The sequence below is a fragment of the Manihot esculenta genome, chromosome 11 (assembly GCF_001659605.2).
Source record: "Manihot esculenta cultivar AM560-2 chromosome 11, M.esculenta_v8, whole genome shotgun sequence".
Lineage (NCBI taxonomy): Eukaryota > Viridiplantae > Streptophyta > Magnoliopsida > Malpighiales > Euphorbiaceae > Manihot > Manihot esculenta.
Genome location: NC_035171.2, coordinates 31,793,677 through 31,816,912, shown reverse-complemented (window position 1 = coordinate 31,816,912; position 23,236 = coordinate 31,793,677). Strand labels below are relative to the sequence as shown.

The 23,236-nt window shown below is 29.7% G+C and overlaps 1 protein-coding gene and 1 pseudogene across 1 annotated transcript; one reads left to right on the top strand and one right to left on the bottom strand.

The window, feature by feature from the left end:
• Positions 1-36: 36 nt before the first annotated feature.
• LOC122725114 (serine/threonine-protein phosphatase 6 regulatory ankyrin repeat subunit A-like) lies at positions 37-22,185 on the bottom strand. The gene is made up of 2 exons (XM_043961744.1): positions 21,892-22,185; positions 37-970 (listed from the first exon to the last, which is right to left on the bottom strand). The coding sequence occupies exon 2, from the start codon at positions 803-805 to the stop codon at positions 350-352; it is 456 nt and encodes a 151-aa protein (XP_043817679.1). The 5' UTR covers positions 806-970; positions 21,892-22,185; the 3' UTR covers positions 37-349.
• Positions 15,505-21,742, top strand: LOC122725104 (annotated as a pseudogene).
• Positions 22,186-23,236: the final 1,051 nt, after the last annotated feature.

The window sequence follows — 23,236 nt, the reverse complement described above, 5'->3', positions numbered from 1 at the left end:
TCTGTTCCTTATTGATGATTTATGTGCATATGAATATAGAGAAATATATAAATTTCAATTAAAAATTTTTAATTTAACAGTTAACAATCTATTAACTTAACTAGCATTGATACTATATCTTTGTGCCCTTTGATAGCTGCTGCACGCAAGGCTGTGAAGCCATATTGATCTTTATAGTTTTCGTTTGCACCTTTCTTTAGTAATGATTCAAGGTGTTCCAAGTTCCCTCGCCTGGCCGCCATTAGCACTACTTCTCCACGTTCCAGAGTCTCCAGAATCTCCTCCGGCGTCGTCGTCAATAAAGAAAGGTACTTAATAATGTAGTCTGAATTATTTGAAGCTGGATTCTCTAGTTTGTGACTATATTTAGATGTCCCTTGTCCCGAGCAACATCAAAAGCTGAACGGCCATGATTATCTGCGATTGTGGGGTCAGAACCCATCTCAATTAGCATCTCTACCATCTTATGGTCACCATTTGCCGCTGCTCTATACAGTGCAGTCCTGCCATCTTTGCTCTTAGCATCCTTATCTGCACCGGATTCCACCAATACCCTAGCGCACTTGATATTCCCTCTACCTGCCGCCAAATGCAACGGTGTCCTTCCTTCTTTATCTCTCAAATCCAATGGCCCAAAACTATCCAATGAATCCAAAACTTCGTCCGTCCGATCAAATGCTATTGCCACGTGCAGCTCGCACCAGCCTTTGGATTGCCACTTTGCGTCCATTTGATGAAAGCCCACATCATCCGCTTTCGCCCGTGCGTCAATCTTCAACCCAGCTTCAAGCAGTAAGTTCACCATACCCTCAGGGTCAGCCAACTCAGTAGCAACTCGAAGGAGCGACTCAGCCTCTCTCGGTGACAACTCAGAAAGTATCGACCTCTGCCTCTTTATTATATTCTTCACAGAGTTAACATCCCCACTGCTGACAGCGTGCCGGAGAAGAAACGGACCGACGAAGGCAACCTTGAGCTTAAAATCTTGAGTTGACCAGAGAGGAAGGGAAGAGAACCATGAGTTGAGAGAATCGGGGTTAGTCAAATCGGATGAATTGGGAGGAAACGGTCGGAGGGAGAACGAGGGAAAGAGGATGGGAGATGGGTTTGTGGTCTGAGTATGATTTGAAAGATGGTAGAGGATGAAGGAGGGATAAGCCCAGTTGGTGGATTAACCAGGAACTTGTGCGCGCTGAAGTTTGGACCTTGAATGCTATTGGGGTAGTGGCGGAGAGAGACCTGAGGCGGACGTTGGCTCGGCATTTGAAATTGAGCATAAAGTCTAGACGAACCTCTGAGTCTGATACTACGATGAGCGGCCTCTCCATTAATGGAGATGGAGAAGTCAGAAATGGGGAAATGGCCTGTACGTTGTGATGATTGATGAAGAGGAAAGACATTCCCCGAAATTAAGCAATTAAAAATATTAGCATGCATTGCCATGTTTTTTTTCCCGATTGGCTCCATCATTTTTTTGCAAATATTAATATTAAAAACCATAAATACTTAATTACCATAACTTCAAATCTTTCCAAGTAAACTTGACTATATATATAATTACTTTCTTTCTTACTAAATCCTAATTTAGAATAAATATTTCATCTCTGAACATCCCAAAACCAAGGAATTAAAAATATTACCATGTGCTGCATTGCTATTTTTTCTCAATTGGCTCCATCTTTTTTGTAAATATTAATATTAAAAACCCATAAATAATTAATTATCATAACTTCAAATCTTTCCAAGTAAACTAGACTATATATATAATTACTTTCTTCATATTAAATCTTAATTTAGAATAAATATTTCATCTCTGAACATCCCGAAATCAAGAAATTAAAAATATTACCATGTGCTGCATTGCTATTTTTTCCCGATTGGCTCCATCTTTTTTTGCAAATATTAATATTAAAAACCATAAATACTTAATTACCATAACTTCAAATCTTTCCAAGTAAACTTGACTATATATATAATTACTTTCTTTCTTACTAAATCCTAATTTAGAATAAATATTTCATCTCTGAACATCCCCAAAACCAAGGAATTAAAAATATTACCATGTGCTGCATTGCTATTTTTTCTCAATTGGCTCCATCGTTTTTGCAAATATTAATATTAAAAACCCATAAATAATTAATTACCATAACTTCAAATCTTTCCAAGCAAACTTGACTATATATATAATTACTTTCTTTCTTACTAAATCCTAATTTAGAATAAATATTTCATCTCTGAACATCCCGAAACCAAGGAATTAAAAATATTACCATGTGCTACATTGCTATGTTTTCCTAATTGGCTCCATCGTTTTTGCAAATATTAATATTAAAAACCCATAAATAATTAATTACCACAACTTCAAATCTTTCCAAACAAACTTGACTATATATATAATTACTTTCCTTCATATTAAATCTTAATTTAGAATAAATATTTCATCTCTGAACATCTCGAAACCAAGAAATTAAAAATATTACCATGTGCTGCATTGCCATTTTTTCCCGATTGGCTCCATCGTTTTTGCAAATATTAATATTAAAAACCCATAAATAATTAATTACCATAACTTCAAATATTTCCAAGCAAACTTGACTATATATATAATTACTTTCCTTCATATTAAATCTTAATTTAGAATAAATATTTCATCTCTGAACATCCCGAAACCAAGAAATTAAAAATATTACCATGTGCTGCATTGCCATTTTTTCCGGATTGGCTCCATCTTTTTTTGCAAATATTAATATTAAAAACCCATAAATAATTAATTACCATAACTTCAAATCTTTCCAAGCAAACTTGACTATATATATAATTACTTTCCTTCATATTAAATCTTAATTTAGAATAAATATTTTATCTCTGAACATCCCGAAACCAAGAAATTAAAAATATTACCATGTGCTGCATTGCCATTTTTTCCCGATTGGCTCCATCGTTTTTGCAAATATTAATATTAAAAACCATAAATAATTAATTACCATAACTTCAAATCTTTCCAAGTAAACTTGACTATATATATAATTACTTTCTTTCTTACTAAATCCTAATTTAGAATAAATATTTTATCTCTGAACATCCCCGAAACCAAGGAATTAAAAATATTACCATGTGCTGCATTGCCATTTTTTCCCGATTGGCTCCATCGTTTTTGCAAATATTAATATTAAAAACCCATAAATAATTAATTACCATAACTTCAAATCTTTCCAAGCAAACTTGACTATATATATAATTACTTTCCTTCATATTAAATCTTAATTTAGAATAAATATTTCATCTCTGAACATCCCGAAACCAAGAAATTAAAAATATTACCATGTGCTGCATTGCCATTTTTTCCCGATTGGCTCCATCTTTTTTGCAAATATTAATATTAAAAACCCATAAATAATTAATTACCATAACTTCAAATCTTTCCAAGTAAACTTGACTATATATATAATTACTTTCTTTCTTACTAAATCCTAATTTAGAATAAATATTTCATCTCTGAACATCCCGAAACCAAGGAATTAAAAATATTACCATGTGCTGCATTGCCATTTTTTCTCGATTGGCTCCATCGTTTTTGCAAATATTAATATTAAAAACCCATAAATAATTAATTACCATAACTTCAAATCTTTCCAAGCAAACTTGACTATATATATAATTACTTTCCTTCATATTAAATCTTAATTTAGAATAAATATTTCATCTCTGAACATCCCGAAACCAAGAAATTAAAAATATTACCATGTGCTGCATTGCCATTTTTTCCCGATTGGCTCCATCGTTTTTTGCAAATATTAATATTAAAAACCCATAAATAATTAATTACCATAACTTCAAATCTTTCCAAGTAAACTTGACTATATATATAATTACTTTCTTTCTTACTAAATCCTAATTTAGAATAAATATTTCATCTCTGAACATCCCCGAAACCAAGGAATTAAAAATATTACCATGTGCTGCATTGCTATTTTTTCCCAATTGGCTCCATCGTTTTTGCAAATATTAATATTAAAAACCCATAAATAATTAATTACCATAACTTCAAATCTTTCCAAGCAAACTTGACTATATATATAATTACTTTCCTTCATATTAAATCTTAATTTAGAATAAATATTTCATCTCTGAACATCTCGAAACCAAGAAATTAAAAATATTACCATGTGCTGCATTGCCATTTTTTCCCGATTGGCTCCATCGTTTTTGCAAATATTAATATTAAAAACCCATAAATAATTAATTACCATAACTTCAAATCTTTCCAAGTAAACTTGACTATATATATAATTACTTTCTTTCTTACTAAATCCTAATTTAGAATAAATATTTCATCTCTGAACATCCCCAAAACCAAGGAATTTAAAAATATTACCATGTGCTGCATTGCTATTTTTTCTCAATTGGCTCCATCGTTTTTGCAAATATTAATATTAAAAACCCATAAATAATTAATTACCATAACTTCAAATCTTTCCAAGTAAACTTGACTATATATATAATTACTTTCCTTCATATTAAATCTTAATTTAGAATAAATATTTCATCTCTGAACATCCCGAAATCAAGAAATTAAAAATATTACCATGTGCTGCATTGCTATTTTTTCCCGATTGGCTCCATCTTTTTTTGCAAATATTAATATTAAAAACCATAAATACTTAATTACCATAACTTCAAATCTTTCCAAGCAAACTTGACTATATATAATTACTTTCCTTCATATTAAATCTTAATTTAGAATAAATATTTCATCTCTGAACATCCCGAAACAAAGAAATTAAAAATATTATCATGTGCTGCATTGCCATTTTTTTCCGATTGGCTCCATCTTTTTTTGCAAATATTAATATTAAAAACCCATAAATAATTAATTACCATAACTTCAAATCTTTCCAAGTAAACTTGACTATATATATAATTACTTTCTTTCTTACTAAATCCTAATTTAGAATAAATATTTCATCTCTGAACATCCCCGAAACCAAGGAATTAAAAATATTACCATGTGCTACATTGCTATGTTTTCCTAATTGGCTCCATCGTTTTTGCAAATATTAATATTAAAAACCCATAAATAATTAATTACCACAACTTCAAATCTTTCCAAACAAACTTGACTATATATATAATTACTTTCCTTCATATTAAATCTTAATTTAGAATAAATATTTCATCTCTGAACATCTCGAAACCAAGAAATTAAAAATATTACCATGTGCTGCATTGCCATTTTTTCCCGATTGGCTCCATCGTTTTTGCAAATATTAATATTAAAAACCCATAAATAATTAATTACCATAACTTCAAATATTTCCAAGCAAACTTGACTATATATATAATTACTTTCCTTCATATTAAATCTTAATTTAGAATAAATATTTCATCTCTGAACATCCCGAAACCAAGAAATTAAAAATATTACCATGTGCTGCATTGCCATTTTTTCCGGATTGGCTCCATCTTTTTTTGCAAATATTAATATTAAAAACCCATAAATAATTAATTACCATAACTTCAAATCTTTCCAAGCAAACTTGACTATATATATAATTACTTTCCTTCATATTAAATCTTAATTAAGAATAAATATTTTATCTCTGAACATCCCGAAACCAAGAAATTAAAAATATTACCATGTGCTGCATTGCCATTTTTTCCCGATTGGCTCCATCGTTTTTGCAAATATTAATATTAAAAACCATAAATAATTAATTACCATAACTTCAAATCTTTCCAAGTAAACTTGACTATATATATAATTACTTTCTTTCTTACTAAATCCTAATTTAGAATAAATATTTTATCTCTGAACATCCCCGAAACCAAGGAATTAAAAATATTACCATGTGCTGCATTGCTATTTTTTCCCAATTGGCTCCATCGTTTTTGCAAATATTAATATTAAAAACCCATAAATAATTAATTACCATAACTTCAAATCTTTCCAAGCAAACTTGACTATATATATAATTACTTTCCTTCATATTAAATCTTAATTTAGAATAAATATTTCATCTCTGAACATCCCGAAATCAAGAAATTAAAAATATTACCATGTGCTGCATTGCTATTTTTTCCCGATTGGCTCCATCTTTTTTTGCAAATATTAATATTAAAAACCATAAATACTTAATTACCATAACTTCAAATCTTTCCAAGTAAACTTGACTATATATATAATTACTTTCTTTCTTACTAAATCCTAATTTAGAATAAATATTTCATCTCTGAACATCCCCAAAACCAAGGAATTAAAAATATTACCATGTGCTGCATTGCTATTTTTTCTCAATTGGCTCCATCGTTTTTGCAAATATTAATATTAAAAACCCATAAATAATTAATTACCATAACTTCAAATCTTTCCAAGCAAACTTGACTATATATATAATTACTTTCCTTCATATTAAATCTTAATTTAGAATAAATATTTCATCTCTGAACATCCCGAAACAAAGAAATTAAAAATATTATCATGTGCTGCATTGCCATTTTTTTCCGATTGGCTCCATCTTTTTTTGCAAATATTAATATTAAAAACCCATAAATAATTAATTACCATAACTTCAAATCTTTCCAAGTAAACTTGACTATATATATAATTACTTTCTTTCTTACTAAATCCTAATTTAGAATAAATATTTCATCTCTGAACATCCCCGAAACCAAGGAATTAAAAATATTACCATGTGCTACATTGCTATGTTTTCCTAATTGGCTCCATCGTTTTTGCAAATATTAATATTAAAAACCCATAAATAATTAATTACCATAACTTCAAATCTTTCCAAACAAACTTGACTATAAATATAATTACTTTCCTTCATATTAAATCTTAATTTAGAATAAATATTTCATCTCTGAACATCTCGAAACCAAGAAATTAAAAATATTACCATGTGCTGCATTGCCATTTTTTCCCGATTGGCTCCATCGTTTTTGCAAATATTAATATTAAAAACCCATAAATAATTAATTACCATAACTTCAAATCTTTCCAAGTAAACTTGACTATATATATAATTACTTTCTTTCTTACTAAATCCTAATTTAGAATAAATATTTCATCTCTGAACATCCCCAAAACCAAGGATTTAAAAATATTACCATGTGCTGCATTGCTATTTTTTCTCAATTGGCTCCATCGTTTTTGCAAATATTAATATTAAAAACCCATAAATAATTAATTACCATAACTTCAAATCTTTCCAAGCAAACTTGACTATATATATAATTACTTTCCTTCATATTAAATCTTAATTTAGAATAAATATTTCATCTCTGAACATCCCGAAACCAAGAAATTAAAAATATTACCATGTGCTGCATTGCTATTTTTTCCCGATTGGCTCCATCTTTTTTGCAAATATTAATATTAAAAACCCATAAATAATTAATTACCATAACTTCAAATCTTTCCAAGCAAACTTGACTATATATATAATTACTTTCCTTCATATTAAATCTTAATTTAGAATAAATATTTCATCTCTGAACATCCCGAAACCAAGAAATTAAAAATATTACCATGTGCTGCATTGCCATTTTTTCCGATTGGCTCCATCTTTTTTGCAAATATTAATATTAAAAACCCATAAATAATTAATTACCATAACTTCAAATCTTTCCAAGCAAACTTGACTATATATATAATTACTTTCCTTCATATTAAATCTTAATTAAGAATAAATATTTTATCTCTGAACATCCCGAAACCAAGAAATTAAAAATATTACCATGTGCTGCATTGCCATTTTTTCCCGATTGGCTCCATCGTTTTTGCAAATATTAATATTAAAAACCATAAATAATTAATTACCATAACTTCAAATCTTTCCAAGTAAACTTGACTATATATATAATTACTTTCTTTCTTACTAAATCCTAATTTAGAATAAATATTTCATCTCTGAACATCCCCAAAACCAAGGATTTAAAAATATTACCATGTGCTGCATTGCTATTTTTTCTCAATTGGCTCCATCGTTTTTGCAAATATTAATATTAAAAACCCATAAATAATTAATTACCATAACTTCAAATCTTTCCAAGTAAACTTGACTATATATATAATTACTTTCCTTCATATTAAATCTTAATTTAGAATAAATATTTCATCTCTGAACATCCCGAAATCAAGAAATTAAAAATATTACCATGTGCTGCATTGCTATTTTTTCCCGATTGGCTCCATCTTTTTTTGCAAATATTAATATTAAAAACCATAAATACTTAATTACCATAACTTCAAATCTTTCCAAGCAAACTTGACTATATATATAATTACTTTCCTTCATATTAAATCTTAATTTAGAATAAATATTTCATCTCTGAACATCCCGAAACAAAGAAATTAAAAATATTATCATGTGCTGCATTGCCATTTTTTTCCGATTGGCTCCATCTTTTTTTGCAAATATTAATATTAAAAACCCATAAATAATTAATTACCATAACTTCAAATCTTTCCAAGTAAACTTGACTATATATATAATTACTTTCTTTCTTACTAAATCCTAATTTAGAATAAATATTTCATCTCTGAACATCCCCGAAACCAAGGAATTAAAAATATTACCATGTGCTACATTGCTATGTTTTCCTAATTGGCTCCATCGTTTTTGCAAATATTAATATTAAAAACCCATAAATAATTAATTACCACAACTTCAAATCTTTCCAAACAAACTTGACTATATATATAATTACTTTCCTTCATATTAAATCTTAATTTAGAATAAATATTTCATCTCTGAACATCTCGAAACCAAGAAATTAAAAATATTACCATGTGCTGCATTGCCATTTTTTCCCGATTGGCTCCATCGTTTTTGCAAATATTAATATTAAAAACCCATAAATAATTAATTACCATAACTTCAAATATTTCCAAGCAAACTTGACTATATATATAATTACTTTCCTTCATATTAAATCTTAATTTAGAATAAATATTTCATCTCTGAACATCCCGAAACCAAGAAATTAAAAATATTACCATGTGCTGCATTGCCATTTTTTCCGGATTGGCTCCATCTTTTTTTGCAAATATTAATATTAAAAACCCATAAATAATTAATTACCATAACTTCAAATCTTTCCAAGCAAACTTGACTATATATATAATTACTTTCCTTCATATTAAATCTTAATTAAGAATAAATATTTTATCTCTGAACATCCCGAAACCAAGAAATTAAAAATATTACCATGTGCTGCATTGCCATTTTTTCCCGATTGGCTCCATCGTTTTTGCAAATATTAATATTAAAAACCATAAATAATTAATTACCATAACTTCAAATCTTTCCAAGTAAACTTGACTATATATATAATTACTTTCTTTCTTACTAAATCCTAATTTAGAATAAATATTTTATCTCTGAACATCCCCGAAACCAAGGAATTAAAAATATTACCATGTGCTGCATTGCTATTTTTTCCCAATTGGCTCCATCGTTTTTGCAAATATTAATATTAAAAACCCATAAATAATTAATTACCATAACTTCAAATCTTTCCAAGCAAACTTGACTATATATATAATTACTTTCCTTCATATTAAATCTTAATTTAGAATAAATATTTCATCTCTGAACATCCCGAAATCAAGAAATTAAAAATATTACCATGTGCTGCATTGCTATTTTTTCCCGATTGGCTCCATCTTTTTTTGCAAATATTAATATTAAAAACCATAAATACTTAATTACCATAACTTCAAATCTTTCCAAGCAAACTTGACTATATATATAATTACTTTCCTTCATATTAAATCTTAATTTAGAATAAATATTTCATCTCTGAACATCCCGAAATCAAGAAATTAAAAATATTACCATGTGCTGCATTGCTATTTTTTCCCGATTGGCTCCATCTTTTTTTGCAAATATTAATATTAAAAACCATAAATACTTAATTACCATAACTTCAAATCTTTCCAAGTAAACTTGACTATATATATAATTACTTTCTTTCTTACTAAATCCTAATTTAGAATAAATATTTCATCTCTGAACATCCCCAAAACCAAGGAATTAAAAATATTACCATGTGCTGCATTGCTATTTTTTCTCAATTGGCTCCATTGTTTTTGCAAATATTAATATTAAAAACCCATAAATAATTAATTACCATAACTTCAAATCTTTCCAAGCAAACTTGACTATATATATAATTACTTTCCTTCATATTAAATCTTAATTTAGAATAAATATTTCATCTCTGAACATCCCGAAACAAAGAAATTAAAAATATTATCATGTGCTGCATTGCCATTTTTTTCCGATTGGCTCCATCTTTTTTTGCAAATATTAATATTAAAAACCCATAAATAATTAATTACCATAACTTCAAATCTTTCCAAGTAAACTTGACTATATATATAATTACTTTCTTTCTTACTAAATCCTAATTTAGAATAAATATTTCATCTCTGAACATCCCCGAAACCAAGGAATTAAAAATATTACCATGTGCTACATTGCTATGTTTTCCTAATTGGCTCCATCGTTTTTGCAAATATTAATATTAAAAACCCATAAATAATTAATTACCATAACTTCAAATCTTTCCAAACAAACTTGACTATAAATATAATTACTTTCCTTCATATTAAATCTTAATTTAGAATAAATATTTCATCTCTGAACATCTCGAAACCAAGAAATTAAAAATATTACCATGTGCTGCATTGCCATTTTTTCCCGATTGGCTCCATCGTTTTTGCAAATATTAATATTAAAAACCCATAAATAATTAATTACCATAACTTCAAATATTTCCAAGCAAACTTGACTATATATATAATTACTTTCCTTCATATTAAATCTTAATTTAGAATAAATATTTCATCTCTGAACATCCCGAAACCAAGAAATTAAAAATATTACCATGTGCTGCATTGCCATTTTTTCCGGATTGGCTCCATCTTTTTTTGCAAATATTAATATTAAAAACCCATAAATAATTAATTACCATAACTTCAAATCTTTCCAAGCAAACTTGACTATATATATAATTACTTTCCTTCATATTAAATCTTAATTTAGAATAAATATTTTATCTCTGAACATCCCGAAACCAAGAAATTAAAAATATTACCATGTGCTGCATTGCCATTTTTTCCCGATTGGCTCCATCGTTTTTGCAAATATTAATATTAAAAACCATAAATAATTAATTACCATAACTTCAAATCTTTCCAAGTAAACTTGACTATATATATAATTACTTTCTTTCTTACTAAATCCTAATTTAGAATAAATATTTTATCTCTGAACATCCCCGAAACCAAGGAATTAAAAATATTACCATGTGCTGCATTGCTATTTTTTCCCAATTGGCTCCATCGTTTTTGCAAATATTAATATTAAAAACCCATAAATAATTAATTACCATAACTTCAAATCTTTCCAAGCAAACTTGACTATATATATAATTACTTTCCTTCATATTAAATCTTAATTTAGAATAAATATTTCATCTCTGAACATCTCGAAACCAAGAAATTAAAAATATTACCATGTGCTGCATTGCCAATTTTTCCCGATTGGCTCCATCGTTTTTGCAAATATTAATATTAAAAACTCATAAATAATTAATTACCATAACTTCAAATTTTTCCAAGCAAACTTGACTATATATATATAATTACTTTCCTTCTTACTAAATCCAAATTTAGAATAAATATTTCATATCTCTGAACATCCCCAAAACAAAGAAATTAAAAATATTACTATGTGCTGCATTGCCATTTTTTTCCAAATTAAGTTTTAAAATTAAAATTTTTAATTAAAAAATTTTATTTATAAATTATTAATTAAAATTATATAAATATGGTATTAATTTGAGTCATAATAATTGATTTTAGAATGAATTTAAATAATTTAATATAAATTTTCATCGTATTTGAACGAGTTCAATTATTAAAAATATTAACCGATTTAGCATAGGGTGGTTTTTTGTGAATGTTCTTTCATTATTATTTTAGAGAGATGAACAATAAAATTCATTTTATATGATTTGTTAAATCACATCATTGTTTATACTTTAAAAATAAATAATTAAATTAAATTTAAAATAGTTATATTACACATTTTATTGATGTTTGTAAATGTTTCTCTCATAAATTCAGTTTTAAATGTATTTATTAAAAACCATTTTAGTTTTAAAAGTTGACTCATCAAAATCCCGTTTGGATAGATTAGTGGTGCACAAGTTGAATTAAAATGGAAAAATTAAAAGGAGAAATTTTTAAGTGAATTAGATTTATTATGAAGTTAATAGATATTAAAGGCACTCCGAGGCTTAGCCTGGTGGAAAATGCATCCTAGTAGACTTGACAGGTCTAAGGTTCTACTCCCCCAATTCCTATTTCAAAAAAAAAAAAAAAAGATATTAAAGTGAATTTTATTTATTATTTTATAATATAATTTATTATTTATAATTTTAAAAATTTATTAATCTATAATAAATTGGATCCAAATATATACTTCCCATCAAATGTACTTAAAAATAACTCAATTTATTGATTTATTGGTTTATAAAAAACATTTTCGTCAATTTTATAGTAAACAATATTTTATTAATAATAATATTAGTCAATATACTAATATGTAGAATGCTTTCGGGTGAGCATTTATTAAATTTTAAAAATTAAACTCTATCTTATTTTATTTTGTCAATTTTATAACAAACAACATTAAAAAAAGTACGAGATAAATTTAAATATTGTATCATAAAAAGCTACTACTCAATTTAAATAAATAATGTAATGCATGGTAGTCAATTTAAGGTCAACGTGAAAGATGAAATTAGAGATTTACGCCCATATTCTAAAATTCTTAAATATTGATTTCAATTCAACGATTTCATGCAAAAAAAAGTGACATACAACAAATTTTAATTTGATTTAAAGAAAAATAAAACAACTTAATTAAATTGATGTTGATTTTATTTTAATTTTGCTTCAAAACCTAACAGATTACTATTTAAATTCAAAATAAAAACCGAACCATGACTCAATTGGGAATGTAATTCCTTTTGTTTGCTCCGCATTTTCTAATTTTTAAATGTGAGTCCATACTGATAATTCTCATTTTTTAATAAAATTTTAGGATGCAAATTAGATACTTTGAATGTAGCCTCACTTATTAAGGACGGATGATTATTCATCTAACTCATTTTAGGATGAGGTTAGGAAAAATCATATAAGCATATGGATAAGATTTGATGATAAGAGTCTTTTTTCTGTAATATTAACTGTTTTATTAAACTATTAACTGATTATTCACCTTATTTAGTAGGGAATAGCAGTTATGTTAGTGATTACTTGAATATAAAAGATAATTTTTTATAATTTATTTTTTTAATCACTAAATCAAAATATTAAGCATTAAGAAAAAATTATTACTTAATTTTTATAAAAAATTTTAATTTTAAAAAATATATTAAAATATTTTAAATATTTTAAAAAATTTATTAGTAAATGATTAGGTTAATTTTATTCATTAAATATTATACTATTTAATATTTATAATTTTAAAAATTTATTAATTAATATTTTAGATATTTAAAAAGTTTATTAATTAATTTTTTATATTCATAACATTTTAAATTCTTTTATAATATTTAACCTTAAAATTAATAAAAAATAATTATTATTTTTTAAAAAAATATTAAAAATATTTTAATATATTTTTTAAAATTAAAAAATTAATTAGTTTTCTTATACCATATACACTAAAAAATATTTTTTTCCTTACTAAGATGGAAGTAGCGGGAAGAAACCATTGTGATCCTATGACATCTTTTATTCTAGAAATGATATTAAAATTTCAATAATGATTTCTGAGTTGTTCCTGCACATGCATTTGCTCATACATATGGCACAATTAAGTTCTATAGTCGTAAACAGAATTATTTAGGGATTGGCAGATCTCAATGCACCCCTCTGGCTACTAGTGAATATCCCCGAAATCAAGAAATTAAAAATATTACCATGTGCTGCATTACCATTCTTTTCTAATTTGCTTCATCTTTTTTGCAAATATTAATATTAAAAACCCATAAATAATTAATTACCATAACTTCAAATTTTTCCAAGCAAACTTGACTATATATATAATTACTTTCCTTCTTACTAAATCCAAATTTATAATAAATATTTCATATCTCTGAACATCCCCGAAACAAAGAAATTAAAAATATTACCATGTGCTGCATTGCCATTTTTTTCCAATTAGCTCCATTTTTTTTTGTAAATATTAATATTAAAAATCCATAAATAATTAATTACCATAACTTCAAATCTTTCCAAGCAAACTTGACTATATATATATAATTACTTTCCTTCTTAGTAAATCCAAATTTAGAATAAATATTTCATATCTCTGAACATCCTCGAAACCAAGGAATTAAAAATATTACCATGTACTGCATTGTAATTTTTTCCCAATTGGCTGACATCTTTTTTGCAAATATTAATATTAAAAACTCAAATAATTAATTACCATAACTTCAAATTTTTCCAAGCAAACTTGACTTTATATATAATTACTTTCCTTCTTGCTTAATTCAAATTTAGAATAAATATTGAGAATATCTAATATTTTTAAAGACCTCCGAAGATTTAAACCAATGATGAATCAAGCATTTGATCAGACACTCCATTGTTAAAGTTATAGAATCCCTTTCTTTAATAGCACCAAAGGCCCGGTCCAGTCCTACTTTGTAACCCTAACTAGTCTCATGTCTCTTCCATTCTCTCTCTCTCTATATATAATGTGGCTAGAGTGGCTGAGATCACCAAGTAGGGCTCACACCTCCCTGAGACTGCCGGCGGAACCACCTTCACCAAGGTACTTCTCCTGCTCATCTTTCAAAGATATCAATGCCATTCTCTTAGAAGAACAAAATGGATCCAAATCCCAACCCCAAACCCCCATAAGACCCTCCATTTTCCACCGTGTCCGGATTGCCTCCCCACTCCACCGCAACCACTCTAAAACATTCATAATTTCACCCTGGTTAGGAGGTGGTGAAATTATGAATGTTTTAGAGTGGTTGCGGTGGTGGCAGTGGAGTGGGGAGGCACGGTGGAAAATGGAGGGTCTTCTGGGGGTTTGGGGTTGGGATTTGGATTCATTTTGTTCTTCTAAGAGAATGGCATTGATATCTTTGAAAGATGAGCAGGAGAAGTACCTTGGTGAAGGTGGCTCCGGCGGACGTCTTAGGGAGGTGTGAGCCCTACTTGGTGATCTCAGCCACTCTACTGCGTCCAAAAAAGTTAGGTTACCTGCAGTTTTCTTAGGAGGGAAGTATGTTGGCGGGGCCGAGGAGATCAAGGAGATGAATGAGAGTGGTGAGTTGAGTAAGCTGATTGAATGGCAGCCATAAGATCTACTCTGAGAAGCATGGGTTTAGGACCTGCACATCCGGTCTGATTAAGTGCGGCCTATGTTATCCCGCCTATGTTATCCCGTGCAATGTAAACGGTCTGATTAAGTGCGGCATATGTTATCCCGTGAAGCGGCGACGTATGTCAACTTAGCCCTCTATCCACAATAGGAAATATAGAAATAAAATAATATTGGTGTTTTTTCTTTTGCTTATTTTCTATTTTAGAAAAAAATGGAATACAGGAAAGTGGGGATCTTCCTATTTGGGTTCTTTTATTTGATGGGATTTGTTTGATTAGATGTTTATAGACTTTTTTTTTGCCACAGATGTTTATAAACTTAGCAGCAAGTGTTTGCTGATTTATGAATTATTTGTGAAACTTGTAAATCTTTACTTGTTGATTTTTGTTTATTATTTTTCTAACAAGTCCCTGTGATACTATTTCTCCTTTTTTTTCTCTTTTTCTTTGTTTTTTTGCAAACATAAGCGATTTCTAATTTCTATTACATAAAAGGAAAATGCAGTATTTCAGTCATACACCATACCTATTGAAGAATATTCAACATAAAAAAAACAAATCATGGATAGCTACTATAATATGCTTTAGAAAATATCATTGAGAAAATTATTAACTTAAATACATATTAGTCAAATTTATAAAAAAAATTAATTTAAAATTAAATTTAACATGCTTTATTATAAAAATTTGAATAAGTAAATAATTTTAATTTTTTTTTTTAGAATGGGGATTAGAAATTGAGAGACTAGAATATGAGAGTTCTATCAAATTTACTTAAATGCACTTACCATATTAAATCTGTGAGTCCAATTTTAAATTCTTTATATATATATATATATACACATAAACATATCTTAAACGATCATTGTTTTTTCTTATTCCGATCTTTGACGGGATGAGCCGCTTTCCTGTTGTTGACTCTTAAATTATTAGGGACAACTATATTTTCTTATTTATCGATAGTTAATTGAAGCAGATCGTTTCTTATGGAGAAGGAAAAATAAGAAGTTAGGTTTAAAAAAGAGGAAAAGGCGAGAGTACCGAGTTACAAAAGGAGTACAGAGGAAAACTTACATTATTATATATATTATAAAAACATGTAGAAGCATATAAAAAAATATTATATGAATTGTTAATCTGAAAAAAAAAGTCGTTAATTAATAAAAATATTCTGTGGTAGCTCGTTAAAATTTTAATTAAAAAATAATAACGCTAGGAGAGAATATTTTTATTTATAATATTTTTAATTTGAAAAATATTTTAAATATTCATAAAGATTATGATGTTTATTTTCTTCTCTTTTTGCTCCTGGAAATTCATCAGATTTAGAGTTCTTCTTCTCTTTTTGCTCTACCGGAACTTTATTTTGTGCTGGTCGCTCAACGACGAAGGTATATAGCTACATATGGTTTTCTGTTTGTTTCTTGGGAAAGTGGAGAAGAATGGTTGGTGAAATTTGGTGGTCTGTTTGCAGGTTTAGCGTTATTGAAGTTTAGAGAAAGAATAGTGAGTGATCCGTACGACGCGTTGAAGAATTGGAAGGATGAGGATGGAGTTGTTAATCCGTGTTATTGGTTTGGAGTTGAGTGCTCTGATGGCAAAGTTGTCGAATTGTATGTATCTTTTCTCTCTGCTGAAAAATTTTGGCCTTTTGTTTTCGTTTTCTTTTCTGTTCTGATACTGGAAAATTTAAGGGAAAAGTTTTGAGGCTCGAGATGCATTTTTTTGATAAAATTTGTAATTTCTGAAGCTAATCATGCGAGTCAGCGATGAAAAATACATAACCTTTTGGTTTTGGATGGCAAGTTTAAAGTGTGTTCTAGCTATTACTTTGCAGTTTTGAGAAGTCATCCGTTGGTTTCCAGTTTACTTTTTTGGATGACTCTATCAGATCAAAGTAACTCTATTACTATAATTTATGCTGCTTGATCTATGGATTACATGTTCTGTTGATTGCCCTTTTGGCTGCAGTCTGCAGCATTGTGAGAACATTTTTCAAAACTATATCACATCAGGTGCTGCTGTGCCTGGGATCCTTTTGGGTTCCCTGGTGATATGTAAACTTTGCAACTTGAATCAGAATCCTTAACTCGTGCTTTGGTTTCCAAGTTCGGTTTATTTTGATTAGAACTTAATGGAATCAGCTCAGATTGAGTAAAACTTGAAAAGAAAATCAGTGTTACTCTCTTTGTAGTTAATGGTTATTTTAAACGTGATACTACTTGCTGATAAGCTCTCTATTTTATTCTAAAGAAAAATATGTAATATTCAGGAACTTGAAAGATCTTTATCTTGGAGGAACACTAGCACCTGACCTCAGAAACCTTGTTCGCATAAAGTCTATGTAAGTATCAACTAGGCAACATAAATTTACCTTCTGTCCTTTGATTCAGAATTTTTTTGCCTTTGGTCATATGGCTTAATGTTCTGCTGCAGCATTTTGCACAACAATTCTTTTACTGGCATCATTCCTGAAGGGATTGGAGAGTTGAAGGAGTTGGAGGTGCTAGATTTTGGAAATAATAACTTCAGTGGGCCACTCCCTCCCGTCCTTGACAGTAGTCTCTCTTTGACAATCCTGTAAGTTGATAATGTTGAACAATTTTTTTCCTCCATTGAGATTATCTTTTGCTTCCATTAGTATATGAACTCCATTTTTTTTGTGCATATGTTTTAGTCTCCTGGACAACAACAGGCTTCTCAGCAATTTATCACCTGAAATTCATCGACTAGAAACACATTCTGAATTTCAAGTAGATGAAAACCAACTAGCTAGTGCAGCTAAAGGACCATCTTACAATGAAAGATCTGCCTTACGGTATGTCAGTTGAATATTCTCGTATGGGTCAAGATAAGACATTTTTCTGGTAGTCTACTGTAAATCTGAGACAATTTTAGTGGCACTAACATTGTTTTAGGTTCTTGGGCACCTTTTGGTGAACCATCTGATGGAATTTCTCCTTTATGGGGGACGTTGAGAAAAGGAATGGCCCCTCTGTGACAAACAATTCATTGTTTTCATGAAATGAAATTGTCTTGCATTCCCCCCCTCCCTTCCCTTCCCCTTCTCTGTATTTGTGTAATTTCTTTGTTGTTCCATGCTGTTACATACTTACATTATGCCTTTGTCCCCCATATTTTTTACAGGAATGCTGTGCAAACTGAAAATGCAATTAACAAGCGACAGCTGCAAGTGGCCAATGCCCCTCGAGTGAATGAATCACCATATTTAAGAAGTCGTTTCTCTGTTCCAGAAGCACCTTCTGAATCTGGAAAGGCTCCACCTAGATCTGTAGCCCCACCATTTTCGCTTTTGCCTTCTCCCCCTGTAAATAACTCCATTCAATCTCCTCCACCGGAACCAAATCCGGCACCCTCTTCTCCCCCTGCAGTTGTTTCTCTTCCAACTCCACTGGAACCAAATCCCCCTTCTGCTTCACCTAATGGTTCTGCTTCAAATCCTCTTCTAGTTCCAACTCCTCCATCCTCTAATAATCCTAGAAAACCTTCCTCATCAAAAAAACATGTTTCTGTAATTGCTGGTGCCATAGGGGGTGCTCTACTTGCCATGTCCATTGTCATCTTCTATGTGTATAAAATTAACAAGGCTACTGTCAAACCTTGGGCCACAGGATTGAGTGGGCAACTTCAGAAAGCATTTGTAACTGGTAATTCTTCTTCCCAAGTGGAAAAGTTATATTTTGTACGAGGGTGTGAGGTTTCAAACTTCAAACCATTTTACATGTGCATCTAGAGTGTAAGCTGCTCCACATCTTTCTTCCATATGGTGTGTCCGTGTTCAACCCTTTTTGGCTATCTACTTGCATGACTCAAGATTTGCATTTCAGGTGTATCGAAGCTTAAAAAAGATCTGAGCTTGAAGCAGGCTGTGAAGATTTCAGTAGTGTAATTGGTTCTTCACCAATTGGTACACTGTACAAGGGAACATTGTCCAGTGGCATTGAAATAGCTGTGGCCTCAGTTGCAGTAACATCTTCCAAGGATTGGCCTAAGCATTTGGAAGTTCAATTTAGGAAGAAGGTACTTTATGAGCTAATCACATTGAACTATAAGGACTTATGATGCAACCTCGTTTTCTAATTCCTTCAGATATTTTCTTTCAGATTGAGACATTATCAAAAGTGAATCACAAGAATTTTATCAACCTTTTTGGATATTGTGAGGAGGAGGATATTTTACTTCATTTCTCTTCTCTTCAATTCCTACTGGTAAATGTGAACAAACTTGCATGGTTTCATTGCTTTATGGCGTTTTGAATTCTAACAAGCTTGAACTCTTCAAAATTTGGCTCGACTCGATTCGTTTACACCCCTACTTATTTATTATTTTATAAATTTACAACAGTTGAATTTTCATAAAATGTTGAACTTATGTTTATTGACTTGTTTATTTTGTTTGAAATAAGTTTAACCTTTTCCTTTCACTTCATGTTTCAAATCAAGAAATTTGTAAAAATTTAACTTAATTTATTTTTTTACCAATTTTTAAATTGAAAATGAAAAATTAATTCTTTTTAATTTAATAAATAATTTTAAGTAAAACTATAATTCATATATGATTTATTTCAAGTGACACATCAAAAAATAATTTTAAATGCTATTGAAAATTAGTTTGGAAATATTTATTTGTTTGGAAATTTTACGATTAAAAAAAATAATGATTATGTTTTTTTAGCAATTTCTATTCGACGTATTGAAAGTAATGCTCAAACGACAATCTACTTTTTACTATCTAGGTTCGGCCCGGTGGAAATTGCCCATTGAAATTGACCCGGCCCAAATAAATTAAATGAGCTTTCAGTAATTGCCCAACCGAATCCGATGATCCATGCTTGTGACCCATGAGCATGTAGTTATTAGTTAACAAGATTTTTTTTGGCAGTATTAGATTAGTAAATTTAAATTTATCGTATACCAAAATTATAAGTGAATTGCATGTTTATTAATTAATGTACTAAAAGTGTGAGATGAATAAATTATATTAAATTCAATTAATCTAAATGATTACTGCTGGTCGCTTGCATAGAATCATAATTGAGCCCTTAGATTCAAAATTCATCAAAGTTAACTATGTAAGATAATACATTAGTGTTCAACTCCATCTCCAATCGAGTAGGCCAGACCGACTGAAGTCAGAGTTTCCAATCTCGGGCAATGAGTATAATGTTTCCATGTTTGTTTACAATGAACAGATTTTGAATCCCTATGTACCAATGGCGCTTAGGCTCTCTGGCATTCTAATATCCTTTTTTACAATCTATTTTGTAATCGATTTCTGATTGGAGATCACTGACTAGAATGTTTTCTTTTCTCTTCTCAGGTGAAATTGTTATCGTTTATGAACGGAAAGTGAAACTCCTCTATGGTGATGTTCAGTCCCTTTTATCTCACATTTGTTGAAGTTAAATTGCAATTTTCAGTATCATCTAGGTTAACAGTCTCTACTGTGTGTTTATTTGCAGATGATGCAATCCATTAGCTGGGTAATTGCACGAATTTCTACATCAAGAAGAAAACGAAACCATTCCTCGGTTTTCTTTTTGGCTTTTTGTTTTTAAATTTACAATTTCCTTCACTCAGCTAATTTTAAATTATGTGGTGTCCGCTGACTCCACATCCTACTGTTCCTCCTAAAGAGGTCACCGTCTTTTTTCTCTTCACCTCTCCTCTCCTCTCCTTGAATCAGCGTATTTTATCACACTGATTCACTAAACCAGCCCGCTATGTCGCAACCATTTGAGAGGAATTGTTTATTTCTACACAATTTAAGACCAGAAGATGTTAAGAGCCGATGAAGGATGAAGGCCTTACCGTTCTGTCTCCAGAGAATGGCGAGAGCATTGTATGCACCGCAAGCAAGGGTGGCAATGTGAAATAGCACGTGTTTGACCGTTTCGTTTTTTATTAATTGGTGTGATTTGTTCGCTGGAAGGAGTCTGTAACAACTCTGCCCGATAACCAAGGGACTGATACAAACGCCATAATTAGTTTCCAAAGAGCAGCCCATTTTGCAATTGGTAAATTAATATAAACATAAATTTCGCTTTCTACATGTGATCTAAGCTATTATGTTAAACAAACAAATCCTTCGCAGGAAATTGTTTTGAAAGTGTGCAACTTTTCCGTTAAGCTAACCATTGTTGTTCTCTCAGCTAATGCCAAGAACATCAAATTGTTTGAACGTGTTGATTTGTGTATTATCTATGATAGCTTTGAGGAGACACAACCAAACTTCACTTCTGGAGATCATATGAAGATCCAACCTACTCTCATACCCTCCTAACTCTGACAGAATGAAACTCCATGTCAGTAACATGATATGTGCGCATTTCAAGATGTTTTTTTTTTTTGTTTCTCTCTCTTTTATCTTCATGATATTCTAAACAATCTTTTACATTTTTTTCCTTTTTCCAACAGGGTTATGCAATTAGCTTTCCAACAGGCAACCTTGAGCTTAAAATCTTGAGTTGACCAGAGAGGAAGGGAAGAGAACCATGAGTTGAGAGAATCGGGGTTAGTCAAATCGGATGAATTGGGAGGAAACGGTCGGAGGGAGAACGAGGCAAAGAGGATGGGAGATGGGTTTGTGGTCTGAGTATGATTTGAAAGATGGTAGAGGATGAAGGAGGGATAAGCCCAGTTGGTGGATTAACAAGGAACTTGTGCGGCGATGAAGTTTGGACCTTGAATGCTATTGGGGTAGTGGCGGAAAGAGACCTGAGGCGGACGTTGGCTCGGCATTTGGAATTGAGCATAAAGTCTAGACGAACCTCTGAGTCTGATACTACGATAAGCGGCCTCTCCATTAATGGAGATAGAGAAGTCAGAAATGGGGAAATGGCCTTTATGTTGTGATGATTGATAAAGAGGAAAGACATTCCCCGAAATTAAGCAATTAAAAATATTACCATGCACTGCATTGCCATTTTTTTTTTCCAATTGACTCCATTTTTTTTGTAAATATTAATATTAAAAATCCATAAATAATTAATTACCATAACTTCAAATTTTTCCAAGCAAACTTGATTATATATATAATTACTTTCCTTCATATTAAATCTTAATTTAGAATAAATATTTCATCTCTGAATATTTCGAAACCAAAGAAATTAAAAATATTACCATTTACTGCATTGCCATTATTTCCCGATTGCCTCTATCTTGTTTTGCAAATATTAATATTAAAAACCCATAAATAATTAATTACCATAACTTCAAATCTTTTCAAGTAAACTAGACTATATATATAATTACTTTCCTTCATATTAAATCTTAATTTAGAATAAATATTCCATCTCTGAACATCCTGAAACCAAGAAATTAAAAATATTACCATGTGCTGCATTGCCATTTTTTTCCGATTGGCTCCATCTTTTTTTGCAAATATTAATATTAAAAACCATAAATAATTAATTACCATAACTTCAAATCTTTCCAAGTAAACTTGACTATATATATAATTACTTTCTTTCTTACTAAATCCTAATTTATAATAAATATTTCATCTCTGAACATCCCCGAAACCAAGGAATTAAAAATATTACCATGTGCTGCATTGCTATTTTTTCCCAATTGGCTCCATCGTTTTTACAAATATTAATATTAAAAACCCATAAATAATTAATTACCATAACTTCAAATCTTTCCAAGCAAACTTGACTATATATATAATTACTTTCCTTCATATTAAATCTTAATTTAGAATAAATATTTCATCTCTGAACATCCCGAAACCAAGAAATTAAAAATATTACTATGTGCTGCATTGCCATTTTTTCCCGATTGGCTCCAT

Excerpts from the sequence above, each read along its gene's own strand:
- LOC122725114 (XM_043961744.1), bottom strand. The coding sequence starts at position 805 with ATGGTGAACTTACTGCTTGAAGCTGGGTTGAAGATTGACGCACGGGCG.